This window comes from Xyrauchen texanus, chromosome 18 (assembly GCF_025860055.1).
Source record: "Xyrauchen texanus isolate HMW12.3.18 chromosome 18, RBS_HiC_50CHRs, whole genome shotgun sequence".
NCBI classification, from domain to species: Eukaryota; Metazoa; Chordata; class Actinopteri; order Cypriniformes; family Catostomidae; genus Xyrauchen; species Xyrauchen texanus.
The window spans coordinates 9,496,448-9,510,784 of NC_068293.1; the positions used below are offsets into that span (position 1 = coordinate 9,496,448).

General features: G+C 38.7%; 1 protein-coding gene across 3 annotated transcripts in view; it reads left to right on the top strand.

Moving 5' to 3' along the window:
• LOC127659316 (diacylglycerol kinase eta-like) overlaps positions 1–14,337 on the top strand; it is a 111,048-nt gene that overhangs the window by 24,313 nt on the left and 72,398 nt on the right. For all 3 annotated transcript variants that reach the window (XM_052149084.1, XM_052149083.1, XM_052149085.1), the window contains 2 exons: positions 12,380–12,490; positions 13,745–13,888. In XM_052149084.1, the coding sequence (XP_052005044.1) occupies positions 12,380–12,490; positions 13,745–13,888 (255 nt within the window). The remainder of the gene's footprint in view (positions 1–12,379; positions 12,491–13,744; positions 13,889–14,337) is intronic.

The window sequence follows — 14,337 nt, forward strand, 5'->3', positions numbered from 1 at the left end:
GTGATATTCAGAAGGGGGCTGCTATATGCAGAAAAGGACAGTGACAACCTTTGGGCCAGTTTGTATGTCAAATCAAGGGGAGTGGTGGTGGTGTAGTGGTCTAAGCACCATAACTGGTAATCTGGTAATCAGAAGGTCGCTGGTTCGAGCCCCACAGCCACCACCATTGTGTCCTTGAGCAAGGCACTTAACTCCAGGTTGCTCCGGGGGGGATTGTCCCTGTAATAAGTGCACTGTAAGTCGCTTTGGATAAAAGTGTCTGCCAAATGCATAAATGTAAATGTAAGGGCTGATTTCTCTTCCCAGTCTGCCCATGTCTAATAGTGTAGTACACTGTAGCTTTGCACAGTATGGTATAGTATTGCATAGGATAGTGTAATGGTAAATGGCATTGTATAGTGTAGTTAGAGTATTGATTTGTTTATTTATGGAAAGATGGCAAACAAATTGCTCTGTATATGTTTTTGAGAAAGTCCTATATAGGGGTGGGAAATACAAGCAAAACTTAATGCCTACGTACACTCAAAATTTTGGTTCATAACGATATATGAAAATAGGCATATTGGGGAAATGACAAGTGTGAGAGCTAAACAGAAACCCTGACAAAGCCTGCCATGATTATTAAATAAGTTATTTGAGATAACCGCGATTACTGTGCACTTCTTATTCCAATCACATTTGAATGGAATTTGAAGTGAATACATAAATGGCATTAACAGTGCTTTTGTGTGTCATTCAGTCGCACTCCTCACCGCAGATGTTAACCACAGGTAAAGAGCTGTAGTACCAACCACGCAACATTGCGATTCTGTTTGCGAATGTTCATTGGAACTAAAGTTTCGGAAAAGCAAATCATTGGACTATGTTTTTAACGATGGAACTAACTACTATAGTTTGTTAACGGTGCTTTTGACAAAAGCACCCCAGAGCAACTCCTGTCCGGAAGAGCGAGTGAATGCTTCTCATTCGCTCTGATGCATGCACCATCAGCAGAGGCTTACGCCAAACTTCCGAGAATATATTAAAGAACAAATATAAACTTTGATAGTAAAGGCAAATGTTCCTGCTCAGTCACGCATTGTTTATGACATGCAGTGACACAGAGCTCGTTTTCTGTGGAGTGCTAAAATGATGAAATCTATAGTTGTTTTGCATCATGAGAAATAAGAGCTTGTGGGTTTAATCAAAGAGCATTAAAATAATGCGTCATCAGCTTGTGAGACCCCGGTTCAGATCTCACGTTGAAACCAGGAAGTAATCGTGTTTGCAAAATTAGTGACAAGTGTGATTCGGAGGTTGAATTTTCCCTTATAACATTACATTTTTACTCCACTGATGGTTAGGTTTTGGAAGGGGTAAGTTTATGAAATATGCATTCGTCCTCTGTATTACATTCTGTACAGCTGAAAACAACTCACTTCACAACTTGCTTTTGGCACCCCTCTGTGGACATTACATCGGGAAAATGGAGCTCACATCTGCCATACGCCCCAACAACACTTACTACTTTGGCCACTGGGGGCAGTGCTTCGCATTAAAAAGTCAACCTACTGTTTCCGATTTCACTGTGAGATCAGTCTTTTTATTTCTATTGTTTTAAGCTTAAACTTCACTAAATTTGGTTATATTTATGATTAAATAAAGAAATAACAACTATTGCTCTTTTTGCCAAAACCATGTTTGCTTTTTAACAGACGCACACTGTTTGAAGTTGCTCTGTTTGAAAGCTGTTTTTTTTTTGTTTTCGTTTTTTTGCAATCACATTTTTGGAGATTAGCAGCCAATTTTCTGTTACTGTACTGTATGTTTACTCTCTACAGGGTTTCAGATCATTATTTATCGTTCAGCTGCCTCTTTTTATTACATTAAATATTACATTTTGTGTTTTGTAGTCAAGTAGGGGTTATTTTAAAGGAATATTCCAGGTTGAATTCAAGTTAAGCTCAATCATCAGCATTTGTGGCATAATGTTGATTACCATATAAATACATTTTGACTTGCCCCTCCTTGTTTATAAATAAAGAAAAAATCTATGTTACAGTGTGACTCTTACAGTATAATGGAAGTGAATGGATGTTTAATCAAATTTTTAAAAATGAAAGTTTCAAAAGTATAGCCACAAGACATAAACAATATGCGTGTAAACATGATTTTAGTGTGATAAAATCACTTTCTGTGTAAAGTTATAGCCAGACACAACGCAATGGCGCGACATGCAATAAAAGGTATCTTTTCCATGTTAATCAGAGTATTTGTCCTAACCAGCCGCGAGATGCGACAGTGATTGGGCTTTCTATATTTGGAATTGTTTCTATTTCTACGTCGCACCAGGCAGCGCAGTCAACAAATAGGTCTGAAATTATTCTTATTGCAGTATATTAAAGACGACATCTCATTAGCCGGTCCAGAACACCTTAATTTTATCAAACGGTGTCACACACCTACCGAATGTTGTGCTTGGTGTGTCCTTCTTTTTAGCCGGAGCTCACACACACACACACACACACACACACACACACACACACACACACACACACACACACACACACACACACACACACACACACACATTGGTGCAGCTATCATTTATGAGGACTCTCAATAGACATAATGATTTTTATACTGTACGAACTACAGATTCTATCCCCTAACCCTCACAAAACTTTCTGCATTTTTACATATTCAATTAAACATAATTTAGTTGTTTTTTAAGCTATTTGAATTATGGGGACACTAGAAATGTCCTCATAAACCACATTTATAGCATAATACCCTTGTAATTACCAGTTTGTAACCTAAAAAATGTCTCCGTAATTAACCACCCAATCCCACCCACCCACACACACACACACACACACACACACACACACACACACACACACACTCACACACGCACACAGATGTTAAGAATGGTAGTGGGGAGATATCCCAGCTCATTCCAGCTTTCTCTCCACTTCCATGTTACATGGAAATAACAACTGTTGTACTGCATGAACATAAACAATCGTAACAGACTGAAGAAGGATGCGATTCATAATGTAACTTTGTCCTGTGTATGTGTGTTATTGTGTATTTATCCCTCGTGGCTTGCCTGCGTGTAACGCAGCTTCAGTGAGAAAATGAGTTGCGTTCAATAAACGTACTGTTCCGTCTATGATCGATCTTATTTCTACATTTCATTGACGATAACTCTAATTTTAGTGTATGAATATCTGTGTTGCGTCGTGCCTGGTGTGGACAGGCAGAAAGCTGGAATCTTAATGTGTCGCGTGGTTAGGACGAGGTGTTAAAATTAAAATGTAAACAACTATAAAAATAAATAATATATACATTTGTGTAAATAGAAATATGAGTTTTAACAGAAGAATTAATGTAAGTGCTTTTATACAATTATACGCTTCACATTTCTTGCCTTTAAACCCTCCAAAAATGTACCCCATTTTCGGTGCCTCACTGTAACCTCAATGTTTGCTTTTTGTTTTTTTTATAGAAATGGAGGGACGTGTGGCGTAGTGGAGTGGTGGTGGCGTAGTGGCTAAAGCATAGGGCTGTTAATCAGAAGGTCTCTGGTTCGAACCCCACAGCCACCACCATTGTGTCCTTGAGCAAGGCACTTAACTCCAGGTTGCTCCGGGGGGATTGTCCCTGTAATAATTGCACTGTAAGTCGCTTTGGATAAAAGCGTCTGCCAAATGCATAAATGGAAATGGACGTGTCGAAATGAGTTTTTTTTTCGTGATAATCAACATGATGCCACAAATGCTGTCGATTGAGCTAAACTTGTACTGAACCCAGAATATTCCTTCAACAGTGTCATCGAGGGTGCTGCCGTATGGATTCGCTGTTTAAGTTGACACAGCTGTGCACCAGGATGTCAGATCGAACCCTGCGTCTCTGTTTGTAATTCTCCCCTCAGAGAGCATATTTCCTCTGCTATAAATAGCCGTCCTCCCCTATATGCCTGTGGAGTTGTGTTTTTTTTGTGTGTGTGTGTGTGTTCCATGTTCCTACTATATTTGTAGATGAATGGACAGGATGAAGCTTAACTGCTTGCAGGTCTGTGGCCGTGTTTTTGTTGTCGGTAGGGACTGGGATGATCTAGAATGACAGTGCAGCCAATACGACTGGCTGACGGAGAAAATGACCCTATCGGCCCCCATATCTCTCTGGCTGTATTCCTCTCGCCCTTGCATGTCAAAAGATTTCCGTCCCATCACTTTTACTGGTCTGCATGGATATCTCTTGCATGTGCTGTCTGGAGTGTCACTTTCACCGGAGACTGTGTCTGTTAACTGGCTCTGCAAAATTTATGACGTTTTCATTATCTTGAGAATAGTTTGCATACAAGCTCATACTGAAGGTGTAGATCTCAGGTTTGATTTACCCTGTGTGAAAATTAAGATAAGTCTAGCGTTTGGCAGATGTTTAATTATCTGTTAACTTTATATGGTTTGTGTTAGTCTATTGCCTATAATGGAAAAATTCACTTGGGCTGGTTGTTGATTCACAAGGTCTTAATTCGATTTCTATTTGATTTGATTCCGATTCATATGGGCAAAATGTTGTTTTATTAAAATTACACGTGGATTCCTGGCTATAGAAATATCAGGGTTACGTACAGTAGAAAGACATGTTCAGGCAGGATAACAGCTATATTTTTTAAAGATGCTGACTATTAAAGCTTTGAATGGCTAATAGGTGTGTTGCTCAAAGGGTTGACAACTGCCCCGTATTAGCCAAGATTTCCCGTATTTTGGCAGAAATAAAGACGTCCTGAAATGGGCGCCTATTGTCCCGTATTTAAATGGCGAAACCCTGAAGGGAGACTATGACAAATAAATGGATGGGCAAGATTATGAAGCATGTGATCCTTATTAGATTGTTGTCTATGCTATATCCGCACCTAATGATGAAGAATAGGACCCTTTAAGCATGTAGCTGTAGTATTAAGCATGTAGGTTCAAATCTGTGGGTATGGATTGCGAAATCAGGGGCATGGATTGATTTTTTTCCTCTCCTACGGGTCCCCTGCATTCTGTGTAGGTTTGTCCAATTGTGTTTACACCATTATTGCAGGACAGGATCTTTTAAGCAAAGGGACGTCCTTTCATCTCTGCCATTCGCCTTGTATATCCCTTCCCAAGCATGAAATTGGTGTTGGAGCACACTTGATCTTGGCAAGGTTTCCTGTTGCTTCCTCTGCTGGGCAGACCCTCGCTGTGCACACGTCCCTGTGGACGCCAGAGCTGATATCCACTTTCACGTTCTGCTTCCTAATGATACGTCTCAGACACTGTTGTTTTGATAGGTTCACTATAACATTGTTTACATAACTGGGATATAATTAGATGGTGTGTATCTAGGAACACAGCACATTTAAATATATAATTTAGCTTACTTGGCTAGCTAGGGAGACAGAGGGGTATTTTATTACCCTGTCTGTTTTATGTCACTAAGTCAGCTCTAGTGTGAACATATCCACAGGAAAGGGGGAGATTATTTTTTTTTTTTATGTTTGAGTTAAAGGCAGTTTTTTTTATTGAGACTTGCTTTCAATTAGAAGATAAATGCTTTAATATGTTAATATTGTAGTTTTATTAAGGTAAATTGTGTATTTTTTTGGACGTTAAAATACTTACTCCTATTCCAGTACTGCAGAGTCAACTTAAAGTTCCTATGGTACTGAAAAATGGCACCTCCCTTTGGTATTCATGGTTATTTTTGACTGGAAGGGTTAGATGTGGAACCCTTTTCTTTTATGATGATGATGATACTGAGAACATTTCTTCCCTGAAGAACAATACAATTATACATTTCTTATGGGATGTTAGGCTGTTTTGATCTTATTAACATGTACATTCCTACATTTAACCATTAATTTGCATATACAAATAATGACTTGAAAACCATGTCATGCCAGTAACAGCCAGCAGATGTGTGTAGCCACCTACTGTGTAGTCTGATGGCTTGTTGTAACCTATTTGTATATTTTAGCACAAGATATGCATTTGGATAGATATTTAGACATTATCAAACTATTAATTGTAAAAGTTTAGCATTTTAAAATTGACCATTATGCTAGCAATCATACCTGACCATGGTGCTACAAAGAGAAGACACGGAATAAGCATTTTTCTACCAATAATTTATTTCAAACATATAAATGTATTAACCTTAAAGTAAATGCATAATGATGTCAAGAACATGAACATCAAGAAACAGAAATGAACTGCAAAATTCTGAAAATTCAATTAGAGGATAAAACAAGATTCAGTGTAAACATTTTGCAATTTCAAACTTTCTAGAGTTAAAAAAAATATTTTGTACAGTGTGTGTTTGTGTGTGTGTGTCAGATAGCTGTCATCAGCTGGAAAACAAATGTTGACTTATAATGCCAAAAACAGAGGTGAACAGTAATGAAGTACTATACTTCGTTACTGTACTTAAGTACAGTTTTTCAATATTTGTAATTTACTTGAGTATAAATGTTTCTTTTACTTTTACTTCACTACATTTTGAAGAGAAATGTAATACTTTTACACTGATACATGCATGCAGATCTGCGATAGTGATGTCTGATTCATGAAATAATAATTTGAGTCGAATATTTTACATTTGATTCCTTTGAACCGATCAAAAAGATTCAAAAAGCATTCTGAATGATTAGTTCACAAATGATTGATCACAAATCTGAATCAAAATCACAAGCGAAACACGTGCCAGATAATGTGTGCTGCATCGTCTGTCTCCACTGGGGAAGACAAGAAACTACTCATGCGAGTTTATTTTTTTTTTATTTCTTTTTACGAATTCATGTTATAAGTATAGGCTAAGCTTAAACATTATGAAAGCTGTAAAATAATGATGAAGTTATGTGTTATCAGTCTCTCGCCTTTCCAGGAAACCTGCTCATATAAATGTCAATATTTAAACAAGGTTCAATGTTTATGAATAGTTACCAGCTCTCATAAAAATGTCTAACAATATTTATTTAATAAACTAGGGTGTTCTGGGTGTTTGCTAAAGCGTTCTCTTTGCTTTTTAGCACATTGATACTACAGTATGTGGTTACTATGGTGTTCTGGATTGTTTATGAGGCATGCTATGCAGTTGTCAAGGTGATCTCTTGTGTGTTCTAGCACACTGCTACAGTATGTGGTTGCCAGGTTGTTACTATGTTATTGCTAAGTTGTTTTAACTGTGTTTTTAGCACAAAGCTTTGCAGTTCCCAGGGTGTTCTGGGTGGATGCTGGGTGGTTGCTTATTGGCTCACTTGAAAATAGCCCAGTCTCTATGCTGAACACTAAATATGACTCGGCTCCCTTCTTCAATGTTACCATTTGTTATGGACTGTTTTTTTTTATTTCAGTCGTTTGTGTAATCCATATATGGTTAACCAGGGCTGGACTGGGAAGAGAAATTGGCACAAGATTTTACATGGCAACTGGCCCAAAATTTGTCGAGGGGGGTGTTTGTTGTCCTTTTTTGCATATCGAGGTGCCGTTTTGTGGTCCGATCTACATAACGAGGCACCTCATTTTAGCTTATCGCGGCCCATTCGGTACATTTCGCGGCCGACCCACTGGCCCGCTCGGTTCTCCCGATGGCCAGTCTGCCCCTGATTGGCCCCAAAGTGCGATGGCCCACTGGGAAAATGCCCGGTATGCCAGAATACCAGTCCAGCCCTGTGTTTAACACATAGCCATTTTAAACACTATTTCAGTCATGTAGTGGTTTAGACTGCATTTTAAAAGTCCTTCTGGGAAGTTTGTACTTACAAGTTCAGACGTAATTTTTCAGCACCAATGCAACATACACACTGCATATTAAGTCTGTCTTATTTGATCATTCTTGTGTGGCCACATATACATACTGAAAATTGTATTTTGTTGCACAAGATTTTCGCCTCATATAAACTAGCTAAATGAGTCTTGTTTTCTGACAAGCTTTCTTCTTCATCCAATCTAAACTGCAGTCACCAATTTGCTTAATTCTTGCTATGCTTCTTAAATTGACTTGCCCCCATCTCAGACAATTTCACTGGATTTATGACTTTGTGGTTGTGTTTATGTACACTAATCTCATATACAGGTATATGATCATTCTGACATGACGTGAATGCTTCATTGAAGGGATAGTTCAGTCAAAAATGAAATCATCTCTCATCATTTTCTCACCCGTATCCCATCCTAGATAAATTAATGACTTTCTTTGTTCTGTAGAGCACACACACACACACACACACACACACACACACACACACACACACACACACACACACACACACACACACACACACACACACACACACATGTTGTGTTTCCATGTTTTATGGGGACTTTCCATAGACATAATGGTTTTTATACTGTACAAACTTTATATTCTATCCCCTAAACCTAACCCTACCCCTAAACCTAACCCTCACAGAAAACTTTCTGCATTTTTACATTTTCAAAAAACATAATTTAGTATGATTTATAAGCTGTTTTCCTCATGGGGACCAACAAAATGTCCCCACAAGGTCAAAAATTTCAGGTTTTACTATCCTTATGGGGACATTTGGTCCCCACAAAGTGATAAATACACGCTACACACACACACACACACACACACACACACACACACACAAAACATTTTTTTTTAGAAGAATATCTCTGTTCTGTGGGTCCTTTCAATGCAAGTGAATAGTAGCCAGGCATTTGAAGCTCTGAAAGCAAATTAAGGGTGCATAAAAGTAGTGGTTGACCGATAAGGGTTTTTTTTTAGTGGCCAATGCCTATATCCAGAGATCAGGGTAAAACTTAATATAGTAAATAAACATTAAATTGGTACAAAATCCTATCCTCTAAAAAAAATTTGAAATATCTTATAAGCTGCTTCTTTGGTGAATGTGTAATTTTTTTAAAGGATTTTTAGATATTTTAAAATATTTGTATTTTTTATATTATATTCAATATTCTCAGATAACAATTTTTTATTCTGCGGTATAGCTGCTAAAGTCAATGTACGTTGTTTTAAAGGAGTTTTAGGTATTCATATTGGAAAACAAGCCAAAACAAAAATAAATCAAAAACGTATTTTATTGCAGTGTATTATAGGGGTGAAGATTAACCTCTTTCACCTTTTTGTTAACTTCAATTCATCTATAACTCTCCAAAAAATTTAACTTTCTCTTATTAATGAAGCTGCGTATTGCCAATTTTCTTTACGATAAGAAACACACAGTGACACATATATTATGATTCAATAAGTCTCGAGTCATCACGTTATAATCTAGCTGCATTAAGCATGCGTGATCAAGGGATGAGCGTGCCCTCGCCAGAGTGTACATCAGCCGGGTGTATTCGCGCAACTCATTGAAGAGGCGCTGACCACACAGAGAAATGCTAGTTTCGGAGTTTGTAGTTATTTACGTGATGATTAATAAAGCTATAACGCATTAAATATATCGGCATTAAAGATGTAACACTGGGGTGTTTTCTTTTAAGACGCTCAACACACAAGCTTTGCTTCAGCGGAGAGGCAGCTCCAGCTCCACTTATTTCACAACAAGAGTGCTTCTGTATTTACTTATTTAGTATGTTTGTATTATTCCCTCATACTTTGCGATCTACATCACCTGAAGCTGGTTGGAAAGTTTAGATTGCGTCTGTGTTTTCTTTCTCTCCTCAGTCAGGCGCGAGCTGTAGTGCTGCTCTCGTGCGCCATCATTTGAGTTTAATGTGATCTCATGTTACATTAAATGAGATTAAATGACTATTCAACAGGAAAGTGTTTGCCGACATTTTTTGGTACTAATCAAAACTAATCGTTTCAGCCCTAGTGGCTGGCCCGGATGGCTGCTTGCCTGTGCTGGGCCACCTCCACCCCCCAATCCCCTCCCCTGTTGCAAGTCTTGTTTATGTTGTAGAGTGTACTGATTATGTGCTAATGTTGCTGAGGTGTTTTTTTCCTGTTCCCACACTGTACTTCTTAAGGAGCATAGTCTGGGGGCTGCCTTTTTTCTCCTCTCCTCTCCTCATGTCATGCTGTATTTCTTTCTAAATTCTCCGTCTTCCTGTCCTGTATACCCCCTTGTCATATGTATGTTTGTATGGACAGGTCGATGGCCAATTTCACTGGTTTACTATGTGACAATAAAGGACTACTACTACTACTACTACTACTAGTACACACAGTAGTACAGCAACCATGGATCAAATAAGTTGCCATGATCTCTCTCTCCCGCACCGTCCTCCGCAGTCTGCCTTTATCCCTCTCAGAGGCTTAATTAGCCTGATAAGGGACTGGGTGTGTATAATCACGACCCGGTCCCGCCCTCCACCCTGTCACAAACATTGCTCTGTTTTTTTGGTCATTTCCATTCATTTTCAATGGCAAATACCAAAGGTGTCGCTTTTTTTATGACCACTTAGACTTATCGAATCAAGCCCAATTGTTTTGTAGTCTGTTCAGATGGCAAATGGAGGAATAGTCAGCTAAGTCTTGTACTGCTCAGATAAAGCAACCATTATGTTTTTATACAATGAGGAAAATGTATTTTGGTCAAAAATGAGTGAATACCAAAGGACGGTTAAAGGAATAGTTCACACAAAGATGCAAATTCTCTCATCATTTACTGACTCTTATGCTATCCCAGATGTGTATGACTTTCTTTTTCTTCAGAACACAAATGAAGATTTTTAGAAGAATATTTCAGCTCTGTAGGTCCATACTGTGCAAGGGAATGGTGATCAGATCTCAGAAGATCCAAAAATCACATAAAGGAAACATAGAAGTAATCATATGACTCCAGTGTTAAAATCCATATCTTCAGAAGCAATATAATAGGTGTGTGTGAGAAACAGAACAATATTTGAGTCTTTTTTTATATCTCCACTTTAACTTCCACTTTCAGATGTGAAAGTGAAATTAAACAGTCACCACATGTGACTTTCAGATGTAAAAGTGAAAATGGAGATTTAGAGTAAAAAAGGACTGTTTGTCACCCACACCTATTATTTCGCTTCAGAGGATATGGATTTAACCACTGGTGTCTTATGGATTACTTTTATGCTGCTTTATGTCCTTTTTGCATTGTAGGAACCTACAGAGCTGAAATATTCTTTAAAAAATCTAGAAAGAAAGAAAGTCATATACATCTGGGATGGAATGAGGGTGAGTAAATGATGACAGAATTTTTATTTTTGGGTGAAGTATCCCTTTAAATCAAGCCATTGTTAGGATGATTTCCTTAAAAATGGTAAACACTGTCACTCTGTGGTTCTATCAAAACATTCCTCTGTTTGTTTAAGCATCTCGACCAGCTCATCCAGTGGCATGATTCTGAGGTGGGACTAACTCTTTGAAAACAGGAATCAACTTCCAATTGTTGTCAGTGTGGAAACTGCCACTAGCATGTAGCTAGGGTAGTTATTTATCATGATGTATCAAATATTCTATGTTAAAGGAGTAGTGACATGAGGAATAAAACTGTCTTTAATCTTCTGATATGTGACAGTTCATTGTAATATAAAAACATACTGTAAGTTTCAGAACTCAAAACTTCCTCCCAATTGCAAGTCGCACAGGTGTTCATCATGATCGCCTCCACAGCAAGACATCAACGCCTGCTTTTACATCATCACACATTTGACCCACCACTGGCACTCAACCGGGTATACTGAAGAAAAGAGAGCTGAACAGATGTTACTATTCCTTAAATATATTAAATAATTGTCATTTATTACTTTGCCACAAAGAACCTGACCCAAATGTGAATGGCACCAATGTTACACTTTAGTTTGCCAGAAGGTACCTATAGGTTATTGCACTTTAATTCTAATTTGGAAGAGGTAGTTTGTCAAATTTGTTATTTATTATTACAAATTATTTATTCATAAGTGTTGTCAGTGTTTCATAGGTGGTGGTGGGTGGGGGGTTTTGGGGCGCGGCAATCTAAAATCTCGCCTATGGCGGCAACAAAGTCTGGGCGGACCCTGAACATGCATTAGACAGACATCTTTGACCATTGTCAGTTATAACTTTTAAAAGGAGACCCCCATTCTGTTTCATCCTGCTGTGCTTTATCTTACTCTTTTGAGTATAAACGTGTCCTACAGTCAATGTTGGATTATACAGTATTTGTGTCTGGCACATTTCACCATATGTGTGCCTTAGAATTTGACCTAACAAGTATAATTGTGGTGCCTAATATTATTTGGAAAACCCTTCGCATCAAGAGGGCACCAATGATGCCTTAAAATGCTGTCTAGGAAGGCAGCTCACTAGGTGTTGGGACAGATCCAATGTGTTCACCACTAGCTGTCGCTATCGGTGCTGTGTGCACATGTGTAAAAAAGTCTCTGACTCTCTGTTTGACATCTCTGTGTTTCTGCAGACGAGTGTGAAGGAAGGGCTACTTCTCAAACAGACCAGCTCCTTCCAGCGCTGGAAAAAACGCTATTTCAAATTGCGGGGACGGACACTCTACTATGCCAAGGATGCCAAGGTGAGTTTATTACCACAAAGGCTTCTCCTTCATTTATATCCTGATACTGATGCTAGCGCCGGCCTACACTGTATATTTCAACCTAATAAAATTCATAACTTTAGGTTACTCACGTAACCCTGGTTCTCTGAAAACAGGAATAAGGTATCTGACTAAGGGAATTGCCTTGAGTGTGTCTGATCATGGAAGCACCAATAACACCAGGTCTGTCAGTTGACTGACCAATCACAGAAGTGATAAAGGAGCCCCACCTCCCTCATATAAGAAACTGTCCCTTCTTCATTCTCAGCATATCTTTTCTCAGTACAACTGCAATGAGGGAGGTGTGATGAGATACTACACTCGTGTTATCAGAGAACCAGGGTTACGTGAGTAACATAAAGTTCTCTATCCAAGATTGTTCGGCCAACTCTCGTATTGCAGATATGCTGTCTGAAGCTGACCAGCCATCCGAATTGTAACAGAATAGTATCTGAGTTACCATAGACTTTGTCAGTTGGAACCAGTCTGGCCATTCTCTGTTGACCTCTCTCATCAACAAGACATTTCCGTCCACAGAACTGCCGCTCACTGGATGTTTTTTGGCACCATTCTGAGTAAATTCTAGAAACTGTTGTGTGTGAAAATCCCAGGAGATCAGCAGTTACAGAAATACTCAAAACAGCCCATATGACACCAACCCATGTAGAATAAAACAGCTTTAATAAGGTGACTGATATGACTAGAGTCCTCATCTCATGTGAGCGGTAATGATTTTATACATAGGTTTCAAAATTACAATTCATATATTTAGGAGAACAACTTATTTAATGGGGAAAAAATTTGAGTGCACCTTTACATGTTTAAGTAAAATAAAACTGGTGCCACAGTGACAACCTGGAGTGCTGTGTTCATGGCACTATTTTGATCACTTTGTATTGAATTAATAATGACAAAAATCGAGTAGAAATGCCAGAAATTACTGTGATATTTAAATAGAAGAAAAGCTGTTGTTATTACAGAATGGCATAGCCTAAAACAATAAAAAAAACATTATAATATTATATTATTGTTATTATTATTACTAATTATTACTAAACTATATTTATAATGCATATTTTTTTTTTTCCTAAAACTAAAATTACTTATGCTTATTGGCTATTGACATCAAAACGTAAAGATAATTGGAAATTGTATCGACCTTAAAAGAACAATATCAGTCGGTCTCTATTCTTGATTGTTACTGTATGTATATGTGTGGTTGCACTCTGGCAGGCGGTTGGCGTTTTGGCCCGCTGGCAGTATCGAGTCTCTAATAGCCGTGTGTTCTGGAGGGTCCTTTCCGTCTGCTGGACCGGAGCCCGTCGTCCGCCACCCGCTCTTGGTACCAGTGGATCAGAGGAAGGCTTGGTGGCAATGGTGACAGCAGACACCCACCCCTCTTTATCTAAATAGCTTTCATCAATGACATTAGCGACTGCCCATCACCCTGCCTGGCTTTGCTTGGGGTGTCTGTTCTCCTCAATGGGCCTGAATTGGGAACTGCAGTGGGCGAGAACAGTTTGGCTGTCGTGCAGCTGAAGCAACATCACATCATTGCCACGTCTTGTCTGTTTAGGCATCTGAAGAGGAGGGTGGAGTGTCCCAGAGACATGCCTTGTATGTTATTGTCCGTGTCTGATGGGAGATGTTTTACTAATGCCTCCATCAGTATGTCTCTGTGTGCCATGAAGACGCTTAAGCGAGCCTCCCATTGCGTGTTTTAGCCTCCCTTCATATGTTCTCAACCCATACAGCAGCACTTCCTGTCGTTGAGGACAGCATTCAGGCATTGGTTCCATGATCTAAACAAACAACCTGGTCTCATA